At 25.1% G+C, this 25,753-nt stretch overlaps 2 protein-coding genes across 7 annotated transcripts in view; both read left to right on the top strand.

Annotated features, from left to right (window-relative positions):
- LOC129609673 (putative uncharacterized protein DDB_G0277255) overlaps positions 1–25,753 on the top strand; it is a 235,850-nt gene that overhangs the window by 185,080 nt on the left and 25,017 nt on the right. The window lies entirely within an intron of this gene.
- Positions 5,839–25,753, top strand: part of LOC129609672 (tight junction protein ZO-1-like) — a 121,038-nt gene continuing 101,123 nt past the window's right edge. For 3 of the 6 annotated variants that reach the window (XM_055521758.1, XM_055521759.1, XM_055521760.1), the window contains exon 1: positions 5,844–7,095. In XM_055521758.1, the coding sequence (XP_055377733.1) occupies positions 6,127–7,095 (969 nt within the window). In that variant the 5' untranslated portion in view covers positions 5,844–6,126. Of the gene's footprint in view, positions 7,096–22,396; positions 23,809–25,753 lie in introns of those variants that run through there. The other 3 variants (XR_008697031.1, XM_055521763.1, XM_055521761.1) reach the window with 3 other exon arrangements.

Consider the following 25,753-nt stretch of genomic DNA (forward strand, 5'->3'; position numbering starts at 1 on the left):
GGCAAGAATGAAGCTCCTAATTGAACAAAATTTTTGGATAAAGAAATAATTAAATTTAATTTATCTTAATAGAAATTTCTTCATGCAACTGCAGAACAGATGGATTACGTAATCAAAGGAACGAGTTAAATGCAGAAAAATTCATTAAAAAAATTTTTCTCCTCGAACTGGACTCGAACCAGTGACCTACCGCTTTCTAGCCGGACGCTCTACCAACTGAGCTACAGAGGCATGAAGAAATTGCCGACGAAATTTAAGTTGTCCGATTTTCTACCTAAATTTGAGCAAGTCGAGAGAACATTGTTCAAGTTCCATTCCATTCATGGTGATTAGATGGAGCGCATATTGGTCACAGTTGTCACACAGTGCCAGTTTTCATTTATTAATTAAAGCATTCCATTTTTAAATAAATTTTTCTTTAGTTTGATCTTAAATATTACTTTATGTATATTTTTGACAAATAACTAAATATTAGTCGACTTCATCGTTATACATGAACATTTTGAATTATTTCAGGAAAATTCAACAGATAATTTGCCTTAATTCCCCTCTGTTCACAATATAATCAATTTCTAGATTATTTCTCTTTATATTTTTTACACATGATATTTACTTATTGCAATTCAAGTGTAGTTTTGACCAACTTTTTCAGTTACTTTGAAAATAATAAACGAATACAACGGGGCTCTAAATTAAACGTCGTTTATATTTTCACAACAGAAAAAAAATTAAATAAACGACAAATTACAAAACGAATTACGGTGTCGATCCCATATACATACACATACATTCATAATAATATAGAATTCAAGTAAATTGTCCAGTTAAAAATTTCACTAGTTACATTTTAACCTATTAACAAATCACTAATAAATATTTTACTTTTTTGCTGCAAAAATTTCTTTAAATTTTTTTTTATTTTTTATTTATTTATTTATTTTTTTGCATACATTTTTAACCTAAACCCTTAGAAGGCAAAATAAATCCAATTATATAAGTGAAATTTTATTTTTCAAAAAAAAAACTAATTAAATGCCATTTATTTTACATTATTGTTTAGTGTACTTTGATGTGCATATTTAGAGCGTTATAATTATAAAGAAATTAACTAGAACAAAATCAGTTAAAAAAAATAACCAAAAAGTGATCAATAATAATAACAGTGACAGGTAGATTTATGCATATTTGCAAAAATTTAAATAAATTTTGTGAAAATCTATAATTAAAATAGACCTAAGCTAAAGTTCTGAAAAATTACAGATTTGTACAAAACGGAATACTTATTCACAATAGTTAAAACTAAAACAAAGAAAACGTGTAAACAACCTAAAAATTTTAATTTTTTTCTTTATGTCATATTTTAATCCGGATTTTCAGTTTTATGCATTCTCAGGAAGTTTTTAAATCTAGAGCATATTAGAAATTAGATTTTCTCTTCTAAATTTCACTTAAATTAAGAATTATTGAATATTCAATGAGTTTTAAATTATAAATCATAATAATCAAGTGGAAATTCTCTGTCATAGAGTAGTGAAATATAAATGAGTTGAGAATAATACAAAATTAATATAAGGTGTCAACACTAATGAAAATTAATAATAAAATCTTTTTTAGAGAGTGAAACAAAACATTGTATTGTTTATCGTAGAATAAGTGATTAATAATTATTTAATAGGGAATTGAGAGTATTTAATTGAAGTTGAAGAAGATTGTGAGTTTGTACTGTAACTTATATACGTACGTATATTATTACAGAATTAAAGGATAACAATATTAAAATTACTTGTGGCTTGTGGGAGAAATTTAACAACATTTGTTCAAATTTAAATTTATTTACTTTGTTTTTGTTATTTTTATATAATTTTATAAGTGCAAACAGTTTTTTATGGTTCTGAGCCCAAAATCAAATATGTGGTTTTATAATTAAGTAAATACATGAATATTTCAAATACATAACTGTAATTAAAAAAAGTAGCCAAGTTATTGAGAAATTGGTAATAATAAAAGTGGACAAAATTCTATTAAATACATAATTGAAAGATTTAACGAAGGAGTTGAATGACCTTCTTTCCACAAAAACTTATTTTTGCATAAATGACTTTAATAGAACATTACATATCATTTGTAAAATGCTCTTATTAAATATTTTCTTTTAAAACTTAAATCTCTCCATACACAGCTGCAAATAATTAATCTATATACTTACAGACAAGTTGTTCTTAAAACAAAGAAAATATTGCTAAAATCCTTAAATTATTTGCCGTTTTCATAAAATTTAAGAATGGTTTCAAAATTAAAAGAAGAACTGTTTTTGACGTGATGAGCACTAAAATTCTAATTTTAAAATATTTTCGGTCAAAATCTATAGTTTTTAAACTACACATTTTTAAATGCTTACACATTTTAAAATTATTATATAATATCATATCACATTTCGGAATTCGCTTTCTAAGCTGAATAAAACACGCCTAAACTGAATTGAATTAAAAAACACGAGTCTATTATTAGCAAAGCATGGTTATAAATTAAGCTAGTACAATAATATTTGTGTTAAGGGTAATAATAAAGAATGCAGAACGGAAGACCAATTTTAATTCTAAAAGACGCGAAATACCATTTCAACATCAAAAATTCTCTGAGCTAATTCTCTTCACTAGTGCATGTCTTACTTAAATTTCCTCTATGTTTTTTTGATAATTAATTAATAAGTAATTAGAAAATAATATGAGGTTATGAGATCAGTTTTACAATACTTTACCAATATTTTTTTTTATTCAATACTTTACCAATATTTGTTAATATTTTAATTTCACACAATTAAGCATCATATTGTCTTTAAACTGTCATATTAGAATTTCGTATTCATAAATAGTAAAAAAAATATTGAAATTAATAAAAAGAGGCATTTTGAATTTTAAACATTTTTAATAGAAATTCGATATGAAAACCTCAATTATAACAACTATTTTAAGGTAATATTTTGGGTTTGGTTCTTTTTAATTTTAAATAATAAAATTCTTAGGAATTTTTAAGATCAATTTTTTTTTGTTTTAGTTTAATTATTATTCAATGCAATACTTCGATATTTTGTGTATTAATGAACGAACACACAACAGAATGAGTACGGCGTACTGTACACATATAACTAAGTATAAGAATAATTAAACGTGTCGTACATGCATGCATGTAGTCGTATGTGTATTTGTATATATACATTTTACATAATATATGAATTTTATTTTATAAGCAAATTACAATAAAATTTTTTTTACATAAAATACGATTTTTATTTAATTATAAATAGGTACCATGCGTTTATCATATGCGATTATTTAACTCTGTAATCGACTTGGATTTGAGCATTTGATATTTTATGTAAAACGCCTTTGAAGTTCAATTTCATGTCCAATGTTTGTTCAAAGTTGAAAAAAATTCCTATTTATTGCCACTAAAATAAATAAAATTTAAATTGCCGTCCCAGTTAGTAGGTTAAAAATTGTTGCTTTCAACAAACACCCATATGTTTTTTTTTTGCAGAATTTTATGTAAGGGAAAAATATGTTATTTTGAATAGCACTGCAAAATATTTATAACAATTATTGGTCATAAAATATTTTCCAAAAAATTGTTTTTAAAATAATTCAGTATTACTTCCTTCACGTATGTTCAAGATGATTGCGAATAACAAATAGATATTAGGGACTAGTATACGACAATTTGAGAGTTTCATTCGGATGGATTCTAGAATATAATTTGTGAAGTTTTATGAGTATAAATCTCTATGCAAACTTCTACCAATAGAATCGTTGTTGAATGTTACTTGATTTGAAATCAGATAACAGAATTCAGTAAAAATTCATTTTGTTTGAATTATTTTCCACAACTATCGTTTTAAATTCCTTACGTTTGATATGATGGTGCCCAAATGTTATACGCACATGTCCTTATACATTGTACACATATCAGTACCATAAAAATTTATAATTTTTCTTTGAATGACTTTATTTAAAGCATATAAAATAATAAAATAGAATAAAATATTAAACCGCTTACAATTTGAAATCGATATATGGATTAAAACACCATCATTACATTTCAATGTCATAATTATTAAAACTCTTTATTGTTATGGGAATGTAATAATAGTCTTAGATTCTAAAGTGTTGAAATACAAATTAGAAATTAAAAAGAAAAAATCTCTTAATCCAATTATTTAATATAATTTATTGGCTTTATAAGTGATATGAGAACCATTTTGTATGCGCATACATACATATTCACATATTATTTTTTTAATTTCATATTATCAGCCAACATTAATTGCCATAACTTTTATTGAAAAAGTAATCAAATAACTAATCGAAAATATAAAAAAAAAAGTTTTTCTTCTCTTTTCCATTATGTCTGCTTATTACAATGATTTCTTATTCTATACTTAACATACCAGTGCTTCTTCACATAATATCTTCAAATTTCGATTAGAATAAGAACCAAATTTTTGAACATTTAAAAATCTTTTTTGAACCATGTTTGGGGTACATAGAATTGCTTTTACAATGCAATTAAGTAGAAGGGTTAAAAAACATTATTTGATTGTGTATCTAATTTTGATTTGATAATTGCGCAATTCTTAATATTGTCCAAACAGACAAGGTGTTGTTGTACATAAGTACAATTAACAATTCGTCAGAATTCATTTTAGGATCATTTTAGGATTCATAAAAGGCAAAACTATATAATTTTAAGTAGGCTTAACGGAATAACATGCATTGCTACAGTTGTCTTTATATTATAGGTGCTCTCTAAGCAAGTCATTGTCTCACCTTTCTACTATTCACAATTTAATTGGTTTGTCTATCATAGCAGATCTCTACCGCATTATCGAAGTAATGTAATATAATATTATAAACATTTAACATATATTTATCTGCATATCGTACATAAAATGTTCAAAGATTGAGAAACACTGTTTTGATAAAAATAACCCAATGTTGTACAAAAATATGCTACAAATGGAAGAAAATCTCTTTAATTTTTTCTTTTACTTATTTATTTTAGATTTTCCATGGGAAAATCATATACAGTATAATAGAAAGCATTTTTAAACTATATATTTAATATTATTCTCTACTATAATTAAACAATATTAGGATATTATTACAATAGTAAAGAAAATATTCAATGAAAATATTACTCGTATATTTAGACATTTGTAGGTACTATTAATATTACAATCAATATGCTGTGTTCAGTCATATATGTATGTAGTATGTGACATTATTTTCATATATTTATGGATACATTATGATAAACATATGTTGGAACATTTGTTACAACTATAATTATTGTCACTGCAACCTAGAAACCAAAAAATACCATAAAAACTACATATATGAATTGTAAAAATTGAAAATAACAAAAACAAAAATAAACAACACTTTTTCAACAAATTGGATTAGTTTGGCATTTCAAAGTTTATCGATTTACAAAAACTATATGTGAAACTAAATAAAATAAAAATGTACAAGTCAAAAAAGTGAAGAAAACAAAAATAAAAAATCAAAACTTTGTAAAACAAAAAAAAATTGTTTTTTTTTTTTACACGGTTATAGAAAAAAGTTAGTTTTCATATACCTTTAACGAAGTCCACATTTCAATTTATTCATTTAAAAAATATTTTCAATTTTTATTTTTTTTATTAGAATCTTAATTTATAATGATATTTTTAGTTAAAAATTCTATTTAATTTGAAAAAAATGTTGTTGTGTTTTTAATTTAAAAACCACGGTAACAGAAGAAAAAATGAAATTAATAAAATAATTTTGTACATAAAAAATATTGCATATATTTAGGCGAGTGAAAATTTTGTGGTTGCTTTTTCTAAGTTGAAAATTTTTCACGTATATAATTTTTTAGTGAATAACTAAAATTTGTGGTTTTGTCGCTTTAGTATATTATGAAGAAATATGAACTATTTTGAAATTATTGAAAAGTTATAAAAAATCTAAATTTCGAACACAAAAATTAAATTTATGAAATAAGGAAAAATACCAATTAAAAAATTTAATTAGAAAAAAATATTAAAAATTTGTAGTTGAAATATTTTAATAAAATAAAAAAGAAAAAATGAAATTAAAATGTGCATCACGTCAAAATAGTTTTCGAATAAAAAAATCTAAAAAAAAATCATCAAAACATCAATCACATCATAATCGTCGTAACTCATGTTCATCATCAAGACGTAATTCATCATCATCGAAATTAATACGTGGTCCATATGTACCAACATTAATACGGCATGGTATAATATATCCAGAAAATCATTATACAACAAAAATTTTGTCAGCATATCATAATCAACAACAACAACAGCAACAAATAACATTAGATGGAAATTATAATAATTCATCAATAATACAACCAATAACAGGTGATCCATTATGTTCAATAAATAATTCTATTGGTCAAATACAAATGTCACCAGCAGAAATTGCAGCTGCAAGTGCAACAGCAATTGCTGCAGCACCACTATCATCTGGTGTACCACATTTAAAAACTACTGCAGAATTTATTGCATATCCAAAAGTATATTATCATCGACCATGTGAAATGATACCAAGTAAAACACATATAAGCGGTGAACGTTTATCAGCACCACCACCCTCTGTGTCAGTTATTAGTAGAACATCAACAAAATACGCCTCTCAATTATTCAATAATAATACTAATAATTATCATTATAATCAACCACAACAATTAGATGATGGTAGTATATTAATAAATGGATCATATTTGCAAAATCAACAGCAACAACAACAACAACAACAACAACAGTATCAATCTCAACCTATAATTGAATCACATGAATGTTTTGATAATGGTTTTATTAGAGCACGCGGTGGTTTTAGAAGAGTCAGTCAAGGTGATGGTGAATTATATTGGATACGTCAAAGATCTGATGGTATATTAACAAGAAGAAGAAGTAGTAGTAGTTTAAGTAAACGCAACTATATTAAAAATTTAGTTGATGATTTACAAATTGAAAATAATTCATTATTAGTAAAAGGATTTCAAGCTCATCGTAGACGGCGAAAGGTGAGTGTTGAAATTTTTACGAATATTAATATTGTTTGAGTTTTGTTTATACTCGTATAACGGGACAATACAAGTTTCTCCACTTAATTTAAAGGAGTTCCACATTCAATTCTAGATTTTAAATTTATAAATTTTGTATGATTTTAAGGTTAATCACTGTGACATCATCATTTAATATTATTAAATTAAAATAACTGATTTTTATTAACTTTGCACAGGCATTTAATTTAAAACAAAACTTCTTTAATGAATCCTTAAATATAATTTTGTATTCAAAACACATTAAAATCAAAATGTTAAAAAATAAGAAAAGAAAAGCTGAACAACAATCACGTTTTTGTTCCGATTTCATCTTTCAACAATTTATTATATAGCAAGCTCAATCCCATCAGGCAATTGAATTGATTCAAAATTCAGAGAAACCGAGAACGAAAAAAAGAAATAAGGAAATCAAATTCAAAAATCACTGGCAGGTGCTAAGAATTTTTTAGATAACCGCAGTTGAATACAAGCATCGAAATTTTTCTTTTCTTTTTGTTCATCTTGCCTTTTAATTTTTAAAACGAAATTTATCCGGTTTAATAATCTCCAAAAAAAAAAAAAAAACAGCAGTTTGTTTTAACTACCTCTAAGGGAAATAAAAATGTTTTTGTCCTTACGTTATAATTTTGGCTGTTTAAATGCGATGTGGAAAGGATTAATTTAATTTTATTTCGCTAGAAAATAAGAAGGCAAACCAAAAAAAAAATGATGGCATTGCGCGCTACAGTAATTTTTTTTTATATATTTTTATTAAGTTAGGCGGTGATTCAACTCAGTTTTAATTTTTTTTATATAATTATATTGCTTTTTTTTTACTTCCAAACATCATTCATTCATTATACTAAAGACGAATTCAAATTGTATTTTAAGCCCATATAGCAATTTCATTTATGGAAATAATTTCTTTTGCAATTATAGTTGCCAATTATTGAAGTTTTTGGGGGCATTTTATTACACTTCAGATTAGCAGGTTTGTTTATTGTGCATGTTGAATAAGTAAATTTTGTACTATACTCGTAAATAAGAATTCAAAATAAAATTTGCGGAATGAAATTTTGCTTACTTTAAAATGCTATCAATATTGGATAATGCTGCCATTACTTTGAAAAATTTGCAAGTAAATTCATTCGTCATACATAACAACAAATGATATGGTTTCGCTAGCTCAAGAGAATTCGATAAGTTGACGAATGCACCATCCATAATAAAGCCTATAAGTGCAAATATATGCAAATTTATAATAAAATCCCTATCCGTTTGTTGCAAGCAGGTTCGAAAAAGTATAGTTTTTCTATTGATACTACTTATATGTTAGTCCAACTATCTCAAATTTATAAAACTTCAACAGTATATAAGTATTTAAGTATCTATATAGTTATTACAATCGCTTGCCATCCCTTCTGTACTTAATAACCTTGTGATTTAACTATCGCAGCTGATGTATTCAAAAAATTTTGTGATTCATTTTAAATTTTTACCAAATTTTAAAATATTTTGTTACATTTTTGCAATTTTCATTAAAATTTAAGCGAAAACAAAATTATTTTTATTAGCCATATACAAAGTAATTTGGAATACAAATGAGTAAAGGATAATTTAATTTTTTTTTTTTCAAATGCAAGCTGAAAAAAAGCCTAAATCAACGTTTTTATGTAAAATGCAGACGAAAGATGGTGTGCAGGTGCAAATATTTTTTTTTTATTTTTTTTACTCTCATCTTCATTAAAAGTTAACCAGATTTTCGTATTTTTGCATTAATTTTTAGCTTTTCTAAAATAAAAAAAAATAAAAAAATCCATTGAGTGTTATAATCATCATAATAGTTGTATATGGGGCCCCCGTCTCTTTCTCTATCTCCCTCTGTTCCTGTCTCTGCTTCTGTTTAACAGCACACTTCCGTCTCGTTCATTCGTTTAGTTTTGTTTTTTTTATCTTATCCTTTTAATTTTTCTGGGTTGCTTTCGTAATTTTTTTATGTTTTTTATTATTGTTTTATTCATTCAGCTACTGCCATGCCAGTTTAAATTTTTCCTCTATTTTAGTTTTTTTTTGTTTATATTTTTATTTCCTATTGTTTTTGTTTTTTTTTTTCTTTTTTTGTATTTTGCTTTTAGTCTGTCTGGATTTTTGATGTCATTTCGACAATTTAATTTGCATAAAAAATTAAGTGAAAAAAAAAATAAACAAGAAAAAAACATGGCTTCCAGGTTTTTTGTTTTTTTTTTTTTGTTAGAACATCACAAAAATGATAAAATCTATTGAGGAGTGAGTTGAAAATTTTCCATTCTAATAAAAGCATCGATTCCCCATTAACTAAAATTGTTGAAGTTGTTGTTGTTGTTTTCTAAAATTAAAAAATTTATGCGCGTTTGTATTTTTGTGTATGGACATTATGAAAATTTTATAAAGTTGCAGTTTCTATTAATATTCTATATTCAATAGGGTTGCGCTTATAGCAATTTTGGTTGTGCTTTTTTTGTACTTACACAATTTTGTATGAAATTAATTGAATATTTTACCTATTATCAGAGATTTACCAGAGAAAAATGGACTATATTTAATTGCAATATCAAGCTCATACTTAATTAATCGTTGATTAATATTTCTCTACATACGTATGTGTATATTAGAGTTAAACTGAAATTATACATTGTAATAATAGTAAAATTTGGAGACTGTGTTCAGCAAGTGACATTAAAAATTTCCGAGTAGTATTAAATTAAATTTAAGAGTTCAACAGTTATTAAGTAAGGAAGAATTTGACTCAACCGCTTCAAGGGGATATTATGTTATATGTTATAAAATATTACTTAACAGAGCTTAATAAAAAATTAAATGTTTGTATCGTTGTTAAAATTACAACAATTGTGAATTGTAAAAAAAAAAATACCTAGCACTTCTGCGGCATTAATTATTTTTAATGAATTCCAAACTCAAATATAATTTAATGTTTCTCAAAAGTTTGTAAGCAATCGAATTGAAATTTAACAGTCATACTTATAAAAGATTTCAAAGTATGTATACAGCTAATAATTCGTTAAACTAATTCATTAATTTCAACTTCTACTATTAAATATTTAAAAATAAATCCACATATCCGTACAACCGACCAAAATTCTATTTCATATTTTTATGATATAAAAATTAATAAATTGGGATTTATTATGCAAATACAGATGCTTTGAAGCTTGAAAAACGATTACAATAAAGACTCAAAAATTGACGAGTTAGCTGTAATAACGGTAACAACATACGAATACGCACACTCACACTCAAAGGATAATTACAATAATATAGTAAGAAAAAAAAAGAAAAATAAAAGTAACGAAAAATAATCATATTGTCGCATAAAAATTATAATAATGGGGATAATAATTTTGTTTATTACTTAAAGAGGCTAAAAATGTTGTCATATTGACCTTTTTAATAGAAAATAACATTAAAAAAAAAATTTTTTTTAATGAATATTAAATATGTGTCTGATATACTCTTAGAGTGAAAAGGATAATGTTAAATACGAAGGGAGAAAATCATTTTATAATTCGTATCACGTTTAATTCGAATGAATTTTACACAGGATAGAATTTCATTTGAAAAACGACATTTTGTTTTAATTTTGGGGAAAAAAACGTCATATCTGGAATAAGTAAACAATTCTTAATTGTAAGGATTTTGATATTATTTTCATTATTTGCGTTATTTTAACTAACTTATACACTTTCATCCTGCATCAAAGGATGAAAGTAAAGAAAGAATGTTCAAGAGTGATTTTTCGAGTTTTTTTTGTTGTTTGTTAATTTTTAAATAATTAAATGAAATTAAGATCAAAAGAGAGTTGAAATTTCTTTTTAATGCGAATTTATTGCTTTACCAGTTTAATGAGTTTATTTTTTATAAAAGAGAAAAACAAAAAATCAAACATTTTATGTAACTTTTATTTAACAAATTTAAAAAAAAATGACTACCTAATTAATATTGTAGGGATATTGGAGGCAAGTTGAGATTTTCAGAAACAAAAAAAATTTAAAACATTTAAAAATTTTCATAAAGCTTTAAAAAATTTTATTTTTAATGTTAAATGGTTAAAACAAATCAGATCATCTGACCATTGGTGCAGTGGTTATGGCACCGGTCCTTTAACCGAAGGGTCTCGGGTTCAAACCCCGGTCAGGTCACTATAAAAATTATATTCAATATTATTATAACTTAATATACAATACTAATAAAAAAAAATATTATACAAGTAATTTTCTAACATTCCTAATATTCGATATTAAAACAACTAAGAAAAATAAACAGTAAATATTAATAACCTCAAATAATTAATATAAATAAAAACTACGGCAGGCTAGTCACCTACCTAGTTAAACCCTATGACGCTATGAAACTAGTGCATGAGAAATCATGCACTAGCCCTATGCTCCTTCTAGGAGTGAACAAAGGAAAAAAAAAAAAAAAAAAAAAAAATCAGATCAGATTTGTCCTGGACATAAAGTTGTTTAAAAAGAGCCGGACAATATGGTGAAATATACTGAGTTAATTGTCAAATATATTGAAAGTTGAGAGATTTTATATAAAAAATTGTAGAATGCGCACTTCATGTTGTTGGATTATAAAGAGAAATTCTGTTGATGTTGAGTATAATATTCTCAAACAATCATACTAATGACTCTCAGACCTAAATTAATTCCATAATTGGATTTTACGATAACAGAATATATTAATAATATTTTGAAAGAGTATTCACTAGTATCTCTATAATTTACTTTGTAATTTGAAAATATCAAAATAAGATACAAAATAAGAAAATAGATATAAGTAATGTCTTTGTAATACTGTCATATTATCACCTTAGTGCTGTACAACGCTGTAACATTATAATTAAAGGGAATTAAATATCTTTAATAAAATAATGAAACAAATTATTTTATGATTGCTTTGGCGTTTAAATGAAAAACTGTAATATAGAAATATTTAAAATTTTGACCTTGCTCAAGACTGCCGCATGAAAATTGTTATATGATAAAATCATTGTATTGTGAACAAAAACTAACAGAAAGGGCTCATTGCGTTAGTTATATAAAGTTTCCATTGCACATTCCACATTTATACAAGGTGTCCGCGATATGACACGGATATTACCCTAAAACTCCCGAATTAGTGTGATAGACTACCTCCAAATGATGGACCCTCCTTCTTGAGTTATGGAATTTCCGGAAATCATTTCATTTTTGCATTTTTATTATTATGATAACTCGAAAAATATGACAAGCAAAACTATCTTTGTATACTCCGCGCTCATCTCATGGGGTCTTAATATCTTAATCGACTTAATCTTACATCTCATAAATAATTAATTTAGGTCCTAATTAATTTAGAACCTCAATTTCTTAAACGACTTTGAATATTTTTCTGCATTCATATCAAAACCTGTATTGTTTTTTTATTAAAATTTTCAATACTTCGTCACAATTTTTAAAGAAATTATTCAAGGCAAAAATACTACACTTATAGTGTCCTTAAAATTTTTTAATTTTCATTCTCTATCAATGATTGTGGTATTAAAATACCTCATGCATATAACAATTAAAAAAATTGTCCTTGAAATAAATTGGTGAAGCCATAAACATTCTTTATTAGATTTAAAATAGATTCATTTTTTTGTTTATCGTGCGAGAGTAAATTCCTAAACAAGGTCAAATTATAATTACTGTTATATTGTGCATATATTATATATATATACATGTATGTTAACGTATAATATGTAGGTATATATGTTTTTATTAAAAATTTCGATTTATTTATTTTTTATCAATTCTTTTCAAAATAGGTGAATGTTATACAATTTAAATTAATATAGTCAACTAAAATTTTAATGGAAGAATATTTGGTTTGAGATTGTGAATTGAGAATGGCTTTGATTAATAAATTAATCGCTTTAATTTACAATAAGAGATGCATCTATTCTTATTCTGCTTGAGTAATGCAATTTTACGAGGAAACTTATCCCAATCTTGTCTCAATCATAACAAGTATTATATACTTGTTCCAATCCATTCAAATTTTTTTTTTTTTCTTTAAATTAATTGAAAATTTAAACCATTTGTTAGAATAATAAAATAATTGCAAGTATCTAGATCTCAAGTTGTGAATTTTAAGAATTCAATTTACTCTTTATATTATAACCACATATAAAATTGTATAAATACGACTACAAGACTGCATATAATACAAAAATTGTACAATTAATACAGTACGAGTATAGGTAGTCATAATTTGAGTACTACTCCTGAAAATATGCAATTTTTCGAAAATTATATTTATTTTATAAAAATGTAAAAATTAATTAAATGATAATTTACTTGTAAAAAATAATTAAAATTAATTAAATGATAATGTACTTCTATATTATTGTAAATGACCAACCGAATAAAATTTTTTTTCGCGCAATAATGCTCGTTTTTATGACTAAAAAATTTTCTTCATTTTATTTTTTTTCAATTAACCGATTCAAAACTTTTTCAATAAAAGAGAAATATTTTCAAAATTGAAATCAATTAAAAAACACAGGTAGCTAAACACACCAGTTATCAGATTTTATTATAAATATTAACCTATTTAAGGAATTAAGAATCTATAGGTAAAATGTATACAAACTCACCAATTCATATATTAAGTAAATGTGTGTGTATGCTAGACTCACATACCGCATTCACAAAATCAAATATTATTTAATACATAATATTCGAGAACTAAAGAATCTAAAAATATTTTAATCCCTCCATGTACGTAATAATTAAGCCAGTATATGCATACAAAAATAAATAAAGAAACAATATAACTCGTAGCGTCCTAAAATACGAGAGAAGCACTAATATTACAGAATAAAATACAAAAAAGTTATTTTTTATTGAAAACCAAAGAATTATAACAACAACAATAAAATTAGTTACTTATCTAACAATCTTAAATATTTTCAGTAACATAATATGCTTGTTCGAAAATTCCTCACACTTAATTTATAAAGCATAAATACGCAATATTTACACTGGAAATATACATTTATAGACTACATGGAGAATTTAAAGCAGGTGAGCATAGGGTGTTCAAGGTATTTACAAGATTTACACTGAAAATGTAAATGATCATTGGTGCAGTGGTCATGGCACCGGCCCTTTAACCGAAGGGTCTCGGGTTCAAACCCCGGTCAGGTCGCTATAAAAATTATATTCAATATTATATAACTTAATATGCAATACTAATAAATATTAAACAAGTAATTTTCAAATATTCATAATATTCGATACTAAAAACTAAGAAAAATAAACAGTAAATATTAATAACCTCAAATAATTAATATAAATAAAACTACGGCAGGCTAGTCACCTACCTAGCTAACTCTCTATGACTATAGAAACTAGGGCATGATAGATATCATGCACTAGCCCTATACTCCTCCTAGGAGTGAAGAAGAAAAAAAAAAAACACTGAAAATGTACATAAACATTGTATAGAATTTAACGCAGGTGAGGATGAAGTATTTAAAATATTGAAATCAATTTTGATTATTCGAATTAAGAAAGGGTTATTCCCTCGAATACCAAATCAATGACAAAATTACTCTACATACATTGTATATTATAGCGAACAGCTAAAACCATAAACCTGATTTTAATTTAAATCTGTTATATTCTAGCTCTGGGATATCTCAAAAGTCGCCAGTATTTTGCCAGTAGTCATTCTATTTGGTTTAAAGGCAACTCTTTAACTGTAAGTTAAAGTTAAATTATAGTTAAGTAATTTTTATTTATTGTGCAATCCTTATCACAAGAATATGAGTAAAAACAGATTAAGGATTATTGATATACTATTTTTGTATAGACACCCTGTACAAGACTTAATATTGTTTACGTTATCTAAGAAAATAATACCAAATACCTTTTTATTAAGTTACACAAATAGAAGTAGAATAAAAAAAAATGAATATTTATGTTAGCATAATTCCAACAATATTTGAAAAAAAAGAAACTACCTAGATTTTATAGGTCCTATGTTTTGAAAAGAAAAATACCACACCAATTTGAAAAGGAACATTCTAAGTAGGTACCTACTTTTTTAAATGGTAGTATAAAATAGCCACATGTAATGTAACGTAAAATGTTTTTAAGAAATATTAAATTGCATAACTACAAAGCAACAAGTGAATTGTAAGAATAATAAAGATGGTGAGTTTTAAGATGTTGCTTTGAGTTGTTGATTTTTCTTTTGTCATTTCTTTTTTGAAACCTTAATAAATTTGAAAAAGTTTTCAATTCAAATCATATTTGTTGCAGTAGTTTGCAGTTTGTTAACATTTTATGCGCTTAATTTTATGTTGCTTTGCATTTTAGTTATTTATTTTTTGATGGTGATAGTGATGGTGGCTATTTAAATGCTACAAAGCATAAATGAATTTTTGTAGTAGGGAAATAAATTTTATGTTGTTTTATTTTAATTTCTAGTTATTAAATATTGAAAATAAAAATGTTGTTAAGCCTATGTGCTGGTAGCTTTATAGTTTTTTTTTGTTGCATTTCAGTACAATTTTAACCTTTTATTGTCGCTGATTTTGTTCAAATATATGCAAACGGCCACATATGAAACGTTTAATTAAATACCTAGGTATGCATATACCTGAACACATAGTGTGGCCCAAAAAAAAAAAAACCCAAATAACTCAAACTGAAATTGCAGGATTTCTTTGATAAAAATTTAGTAGTGTTGACTATTTCCATCTTATGGTCTCAAACAATCCTAATTATTTCCATTTAACGGTGTCAATTATCGGAGACTCTTGTGTCATAATTTGTGGCGAGAACCCTCTTTCGTTAAAGATGACAGTTTTCTAAATACAAAAGCCATTAAATAATACAACTTAAATTACGTAACGCATGCAGACAACATTGGTGCAGAACTTGAATTTTACACTTAATCTATTGTTTATTACTCGCATTAGCACCATATAAAACGTCTATAGTTTTTGATATCTTTGTACCCATTCGGGCCATAATTTGCTCAGTATTTACTATTTTTGAAATTTTTGGTAAGTAATGATTTGGTCAGTATTTACTGCTTTTTCTTAAAATTTAAAAAAAAAATGAAATACGTAACATTTGTACTATTGTTTCGCTAATTAAAAATCTAATAAAAATATTTTTTGCTCAAAATTCTTTAAGGCAAACAAAAAATTGTAGATTCAATAAATAAGAAGTGAAGTAACTGACTAAAGAAATAAGAATTTTATAATGAATTACAAACAATTTGTGGCAAACATTATAAAACTATTTTCCTAATTCTTAGAATTTTTCGGACCACCTATGTATTCTTGGGTATGTTCTGCAATTTCTGTGTGTATGTTAGTGTTTATTCACTATTAAAATTGTTTTGCATTATTTAATTTCAGGTTTTTTAAAGTTTTGGTGTTATATTTTTAGTTTTTGATTTTGTTTTTTGCATTTTATTGATTTTTAAACTTGATCTGCTTGCTAGTTGGTTTGCTTCTCATTTTCATATATTTATACAAAGATTCATTTGAATGTGCAGTGCATACCATTTTCTTTAATATATTTATTGTAATTTTTTTTGCATTATATAGGATTTATAAGATGCCTATATAAAATTTAGTTGCGAGCCTCTCTACCATTGTATGTACTACCTACCATTTTACGGCACGAGTAGAGTAAAAGAAATAGAATACAACATAAACTACAGAGTTTATATTTTTTCTCTTTTCATCTTTCATTTAATTTATTGTTTTTTATAAATATTGTTGTTGTTTAGCCGCCGATACATAATTCACTCCCTGAATTCCACCAAAAGTAGTTTTTGGCATTTTTAATTTTTGCAATTTGATTTTTTATTCCTTTTGAAGGAGTTCAAAACTTGATTTTGGTTGCACCAAATACAAAAACATGAAAATATTTTTTTTTTATTTGTTATTAACTTTCTCGGAAGAATAGTGTGTCGTGTTGCGAAAAAGGAAGAGTTTTTAAGCAGAATTCTGTACAATTTTTATAAATTTTTTTTTAAAATAAAAAAATATAAAAATAGAAATAAATTGTTTTTTGGTCAATCTTTAATTATTATAATTTTTTTTAATTAAAATTCATTGAATTTTTAACCTTGATTTTATGCTAATTTTGTGGAAAATTTACAATACAAAATGATGAAATTTTCATACATAAAGGAGAAAAACATATACTTTGATTCTCTTAACCAATTTTCTTGGAAATTTTGCAAGTTAGCACTCTGGAATTTTAATATGTTGGTAGTTTTCGTGATTTTTAATAGTCAAATATTCATTTTTCTTAAATCATCTTTTGTTCTTGGTCCTTCAACAATTTTAGTTTGTATTATTTGTTGCAGGATCTGTTAAATGTTCTAGCATATATGGTTTTAGGACATTTTATTCGACTTGACACTGTAATACGCCGATATAATAATTTGTATGCATGTTACAAAAAATCTTCGCAATAATTGTTATTTAGTTCATTCATATGAAAGTAGAACTCATATCGTAGTTTTGAGCCGTCTGGTCAATTGTTTTATGTGCGTTCCCATGACAATTTTATGAAAACATTGTTGAATCATAATATGTATGTATGTTAATATTAAATCAAGGATTAGTCATGACTCCCATATGCATAAGTATACATAAATATTTTAAAAGGCATGAGCAATTTTAGTTTTTAAAATTGTATTTAATTGGAAATAGAACATTATAAAGTTTAGATATAGATGTGTTTTTTAAATAACGTATGAAAAGTTTTAAATTAAAAATTTTAAAATTCGAAATAACCTGGACAGAAAACACTCATTTTTCAAATTAAATTATAATCTTCTCAGAAAAAATAAATAACTTTCACAATATTTACACATACGTAAATCCCGCATATACATACATACATATATATTTATTGCCAATTTTAGCGTAATGTTAACTTTTCGAATTTCGAAAATTTTAATTTTTTAAGAAACATAATAGCTATACAATGCACCCACACCAACAATAATTAATAAAGGACATTTTTTATTTCAAAGTCCATTATCCTTTTTCGAAGCATCATTGAGACCAAAAACAGTTTTGTTCAGCTTGAGAAATACTCAAGAAGTTTCAAGGTTGACATATTTGAAAAATTCTTTTGAATTTTAACTAATTTCCCTGGTCATTTACAATAATTTCCGAGGAAGTTTAAAAATTCCTCATTAATATTAAGACTCCTTATATTATTCTCACTTGAAATTTACTTTTTTCTTACAATTTTGTTCAATTGTTGCTTGAAATAGAACCAATATTAAATTTTGAAAATTTTTTTCTCATATTGCTGTCTTTAAGTATAAAAAAAAATTATTTGATATTTTTTATTTGCAAAACTGTTTGAAGTTTACAAATACAAACGACCATAATATTTATATTGCAAAAAAATTTTTTTTTTTTATTTTCAAGTCCCTCACCTCATACCATTAAAAAAAAAAAACATAAATTTATACATAAAACCACTTTTATTCTACCTGTATCATTTGTTACTCTAAATGTGTACATTATGTACCTAAACATATTTGTGTGTGTGTTTGTTTCGAATCCAATAATGTCGCTGTTCGAATGCACATTCATTTGTACATACTTACATTGAAATAAAATTCCTTTTTATATTTATTTCGTTTACCTACAAAACCTTAAGTGCATATTATGAAAAAATAAGAACATAAACGTTTTTTTTTATTTCCACACAAACGTACGTACAAACGCTTGTGCCAATTATTACATATTGCCAGTTTATCCATATAAGCATAAATTAAATCGTAATTTACTCGTAAATTCGTAAAAAGTTTATAATATATGTAAAAAATACAATGCCTCTTTGCGACAAGCCCAGAGATGAAAATGTGTTCTTCGATTAAACTGCGGTAGTCACTAACAACTTTACTATATAACTGATAATTTAGCATTATTTATGAACAATCTAGACCAGCAACATCAGTTTATATGAATGTATGTACATATATATGCCGCAGTTTTCACTATAATATGTCGCGATATACTGCGTTGATGAAAAGACCTATAATTTTTCTAAAAATATAAGAATATTTGAACAGAAACGAGGTACAATTACAATAATTCGAAAAATGTTATATGCTATAATTTATTTGAAATTGAAATGTAAATATGTATAAATATTCACTGGTTTTTAACCAAATGGGTCACTTGAGTTTTATGCTCTTTGCCAGGTCACCTAGTACTGACGCAGTACTAAAGGTAGACGCTCAAAGAACTTTAATATTGAATTTATATAGGTATAAGATATATATATATTATTTCAATATATTTATATATTGAAATAAGAACGCACTCCAATATCCAAATAATGCAATTACCGTAGTTGCATTTCATATATTATAAAACACATACAGATGTAGGTATGTAGAGGTATGTACATATAAACGTTTGTACCTAATATATAGATTGTTCATAAATTCATGTATGTACATATTTATATGCATAGCATATGATATATGAGTATATCTACTTTCGAACATAAAATAAATTTAAAACTACTATCCTATATGATTTTAAAAGAAACCTGAATCTCATTTAAATATTTGACCTGTAAAAATATACGTTTACACATATATAGACACATATGTGTAATTTATATTTATATGATTGCCTACAATAAAATACAATAAATAAGCAAATGAATTTAAGCAACAGAAAAAAAATACCAACAACGGCAAAAACTAAATCCACACAGCAACAAATCAAAAGAATAAAAACTAAAATGAAAAGCAAAACAGAAAAAAGCAAACAACAAGATAAAAACAAATAAAAGTAAAAAAAAAAAGAAACCACGTGAATTCACCTTCTCAAAATAAGAATTGAAAAACTTAGAATGTATGCACATTCACAGAAACAAGCAAAAATTCATTGCACAGTGCTTTAAGAGCATTTAAACATTTTATTTGTTATGAATCGCATGACTGACTAAATTTCATATACAAAATTGTATGCATGTGTGTATGTTTATAAATTTACAACTTATCAAAGCCTAAAGCCAATAATGTTGCATTTATACTATACTAGATTTCATTTACGACCCCTTCTCTTTCTCTCTTGAAAGAAAAATCATGGAAATAGCTAATAGAAAAAAAAAAAAAGGAAAAAATTTTCTTTTTTTTAACTTGCAACATGCAACAAAAAATATAAACATTTTTAATTATTCAACAACAATACTACACAAGAAAAAACCACAAAGGTGTTCATACAAAAATGTATATATATATATCTACATGAATACGAATGAATGTAGTAAAATGGCAATTGCAATAAAAAAGAAGCAAGTAAAAAAATAATAAAAATAAAAAAAAATTTCTTTAAAATTTTTTAATATCAATTCAACATTAAGCAAACCCCAACGCCTCAACTCAACTTAAATATTGTTAATGTATCAGTGGTAAGGAATATTCTTTTTCCCTTTATTGCATACTCACTATACATGTTACACAATCAAACATTCACATGTATCCATTTTGTGTACCTTTTATTACCTAATTTAAATAATAAAATATGTATGGCATAAAAGCTATAATGAACTTTGTTTTTGTCTTTTAATGGTATAAAGAACTTTAGCATATTCTAAAATATTGACTTTAAGGGTAATTTTTTGCTTTTAAGTAAGAGAAGACTATTTCCGGGCGATAGCCACCTTTGCATTCGAATCTTTACTCCTCAGCGAATTATGCTGCGTACACCTTTATATAGGTGCGTTACTTACTAAATAAACATATTAATCTACTATTTATTCACTCTCGATCTACCTTTGCGTTGCGGTATACTGTAACAAGTTTCCAGGTGAAAAATTTTCAAGCGGACTTCGACGTCTAAGGGTAACTTAAGATGATTAAAAAAATCAAATTGAAAAAATTCTATCTTAAAAATGTTCATAAGACTTTCGATAGTTTTGATCTCGGGGCTTTCATAACGATAGTACGCACTTTTTTGCTGATAGACGCACTACACCGTTTTCCTGTTTAAAGAATTACTACTCAAAAACAGTAAGTCGATGTACTGCACTTCGTTATTTGCAAATTTTTCTAACATAATTTTCATTTTCCCGTTTCCTTTCAAACGAGTACGTTTAAGATAAGAGAAGATGAAGAAAAAAATTGCGATATTTAAATTTTTCATAATGTTTCTAGAGACCTTAGAGTAGTCGTCAACAACATTTTTATGTAATGTTTATGCTACCTTTTTTGCTTAATTGAGTTTCGTTTTGTAGTTTCTTCTCTCTATTTTTTTATCTTTTACCTATCTTACCTTACCATTTACCACCTTATTTCAAACTCCTTCTTCTAAAGTTCTTCTTATACACAACACAACATACTTTTTTCTTTATTTCCATTTTCTTTCACCTTTATTTCTCATTTAATACGTATATGTATATGTTTTCTGTATTTCTTTATTTATAACTTTTTTTATCTTTCTTTTACTCTACTATTTCTTAAGAATCTCGGCGTCCATGATTTTTTGAACATTATAGCTGGTCTAACATACTTACATAACATATTTGTACATACGTATGTATGCATGTTGGTAACGCTTTTATGTTGAATATTTTGCTTCTTTTCACAACAATATTTTATTTATCTTTGATTTCTAATTTATGTTGTTTTGCGATTTTTATGCAGTGCACTACATTTTTGTGGTTATGTTTTGAAAAAAAGAAAAAAATTTATTTTATATAATGCTGTATATATGTACAAACATACATACATACATAGTAAGGTAAGTATAGAAATAGTTTTTATGTTGTTACCTTTTTTTTTAACTACCTTTGAAAAAAAAAACATCGTTTAAAGTAGTTTTAAGAAACGCTTCAGGTTACACGTTGCCGTAGTGCCGTTCCGTGTGGACGGATTAAATTGTTATTAATTTTTTTTTTTTTGTAAAATTACTTACCTTTTTGACTCTCATATCTTATACATATAATTAAACTAAATTAAAAACTATTAAAATAAAAAAAAAATGTGATTTTAAATTGAAAGTAAAAAAATAAAATTTTTAGAAATTATTTTTAATTATTAAAAATTAATTGAAATATTAAAAGAAATTTTTAAATTTAAGAAAAAATTAAATTAATTTTAAAATTCACCACATTAAATTAAAAATTGCAAGTACCTAAAAAATAGCAAAAAAATAAATAAAAATTAATTTTAATTTAAAATAAATTTTGTGCCGTAATTTAAGTGCCTTGTTTTTTTATACAAAAGAAATAAAAAAATTTATTAAATAAAATTTTATAAAGAAAATAAAATTTTTTAATTTAGATACAAAAAATTTTTTTGCTTTAATCCTGATTCTGAAAAATTTTGTGGTGAAAAGTGGTGAACTTTTTATTTCTTTAGAATTTTTTGTTCTTAAGTGTTTTTTTGTACAATTTTTATAAAGTTTAGTTTTACACATAGATTTTTACGTATTACAAATATATATATACAAATTTACGGTCATATACACATATACCATCATATAAGTACCATAAGAATATTATAAACATCACGTACATAAGTAAATGTGCTATTGGATTAACCTGTTGCTATATTGTTATATATATAACAAAAAAAGTATTTTAAATTGCTGCCATATTTAAAAATATATGTATTTATACTTAAATAAATTTGATGTACAAAATATACATACATTTATACATACTATATTCAAAAAAAAAAAAAGAGTAAGGAATAAAAGAATCTTTGGGAATTAAAAAAAAAGGAATCAAGATTTTTTTTTATTTTTGCATTTTTTCCTTTTATGTTGTTAATAAAAAACTAGTTTTGAACTCAAAAAGAAAAAAATATAAAGGAAGAACAATAAGAACAATTAAAACGAAAAATAAAAAATCTTAACATACGACATTTGAGTCTTGCATTGCTTTGCAAACAAAAAGAAAAAAATAAAAGTAAAATTTGCGGCAATGGCAATATTTTAGAAAATTCTAATTTAAATTTTAAGAAATTGAAAAATTTTCAAAAAAAAATATTATTGATCCTTTGTGAAGTGAAATTTGAAAAAAAAATTTAATTTTAAATTTACGATATTAAAAAAATTGTCCAATTTGTTTTTTAATATTTTGGGTTTCATTAATTTGTGTTACCAGTTTCGGAATTGATTTTTTCAAATCAAAATAAATGGCATGTACCCTTGAACCGAGACACCTGCTAAATATAATGTAAAAAAAAAGATGAAAACATGTGCATGTATTTGTACAACGATTATTGTGTCATATCGTAATTATTTTTCGACTTAATATCGTATTTCGGGTTTCGGTTGCAATCGAAACTATTGTTATACAAAATGCATTTTTTTACTCTAAATAAACACACCCTTGTATAAATTAAATTAAAAATTTTAATAAATGAGAAAAAAACACAAATTTACATTTAGATAAGCATTTATTTACTATTATCGTTAATAAAAAAATAATAAAATTTTTTATTATAAATAAATTTTATAAATTTTTTGTTAAACTTAATTATTATATAATAATATTTATAAGAAAAAAGACTATGGATATTGTTGGATCGCCATCTTCAAATTCGATAGCATTACCTAATAATCATTTTCGAAATGATTCCCAGGTATATAACGCAAAATATTTTATTTATATAAATTAAATTTAACACAAACTAAAATATATTAATGGTTATTCACAATTTAATTTTATAGTAAAATTTATAATAATTATGAAATATGGGATATGTTTCTTGGGGCGGTAAATAATGAAGACTAAACATGTTACAATTTCAAGCGTGACTCTTACCTGCGTCAGTCTGAATTAGTCAAGAATATCTATTCTGTTAGAAAATTTTAAAGTTCTGCAAATGTCAAATCCGAAGTATTTAAATTTAAAGTCCCTTATAAAAACATTTCCATTCAAAGAAACATTCTATTGCAATTATTTTGTTCATTGTTTTGCAGTATTTTATGTATAATATACTCTTAAAAGGAACGCATGCATTATTAAATTAGAAGACCGTACACCATTTTAAATACATATTTTTGATTATAAATTTGCACTTTGAATTTTTCATTTAAAATTTAACAATTATATACCCGAGTATTGAAAATTTTTTAATTAAATAAACACGTATAGTAATAATTAAAGAAGTTTTAAATAAGGATTTATATTTTTATTAAATAATACTTGACTAATTTAATATAGTGTTAAACGAGCTGTTCGTAAATCACAAATTTTTTAAAATGTTTCAAAAGTATACTTTTACATGTCCCACTTGAACAAAAATTGTTAAATATTAGAAATTTACTGTAAAAATCAATTTGTTATTTCAGCAATTTATGTTGTTGTTTTTTTTTTGTGGACCGGTTTTTAAAGGTTCAGCGACTCCAAAAGTAATAATGCAAAATCGATTATTGGACATCCAGTTTAGATCGCCATAGACAATCTAATTAAAAATATAGGGTCGAATCAATGTTCTGTAAAGAAACACTATACCCTTCCACAAGTGAAAATATTGCTTCATTGATATACAAAATTATATATAGAATTATTGCATACATTTGGGATGAGAAAAAAAAAATTGAACAAAGCATTAACATGATGGTTGAATTGGACGGTTAAGCAAGTGAGTTAAGAAAATAATTATATTTTTTAATGGCATGACATTTCGCGTTGGCGTTATGCATTCTTTGGAAAAGATTGCAGTCTGGGGTAATATAAGGTGCCGAAAATTCAAATTTTTCAAATTTCGAAATTCGATAACTTGAGAGGGAATCGAATTAGAAAAAAAATTTCTTATATAGCAAAATGAACTGTTAATTAATATCTAACAACTTTTAAAATTTCAGAGTCCTGCAGATCATCATCTAAGAAAAGAAAAAAAAACGGATTTTAGATAACAGTTAATTTTAACGGCCATTTTGCTTTTTCAAAAAACAACAAAGTTATACCGCGGAATAAAAAATCACTACCACTTTTCTGCGTTTGCAAAATTTGAAAGATGTTTGTGGTTTCGTTACAATAAATAGTCAAAAAATGGCAATTTTATGACTTTGAGGGGCTATAACTTTTAGAAAGGGGGAGATTGATAAAAATTTTCTTCTACGGAAATACGTAAATATCAATTTATACTCGTATATAAAAATTATGGCCTGCTCTATTTCTATTTTAAATAGAGCAGACGTTTTATAAATAGGCACACAGTCAGCCAGAGTGAAACTATTCTTAATTTTATGTTGCCATCTCTAAATTTCAAGAAATGTCGAACTTTTCTACTAACAAACAATAAAAGAAGACCATTTAATTAAATTCCTCTTTAGCAAAATAAAATTTCCATTCATGTTTCTTTCACTTCTTTAAATTGCATTTAGATTTTTAAAGTTAGTGTGACCATAATTATTGGTAAACTTCATAACTGGTTATAAACTTGCAATTAAATTATTAATTATTATTCATATACACACTTTCAATAAAAATTTTAATTTTAATTATGAAAAAAAAAAATATTCTTGTTTTTATACGTCAATACCATTTTGAAAAGTGAAATTTTTTTTTCAGTGTGACGC

This window comes from Condylostylus longicornis, unplaced genomic scaffold (assembly GCF_029603195.1).
Source record: "Condylostylus longicornis isolate FDR11 unplaced genomic scaffold, ASM2960319v2 ptg000040l, whole genome shotgun sequence".
NCBI lineage: Eukaryota > Metazoa > Arthropoda > Insecta > Diptera > Dolichopodidae > Condylostylus > Condylostylus longicornis.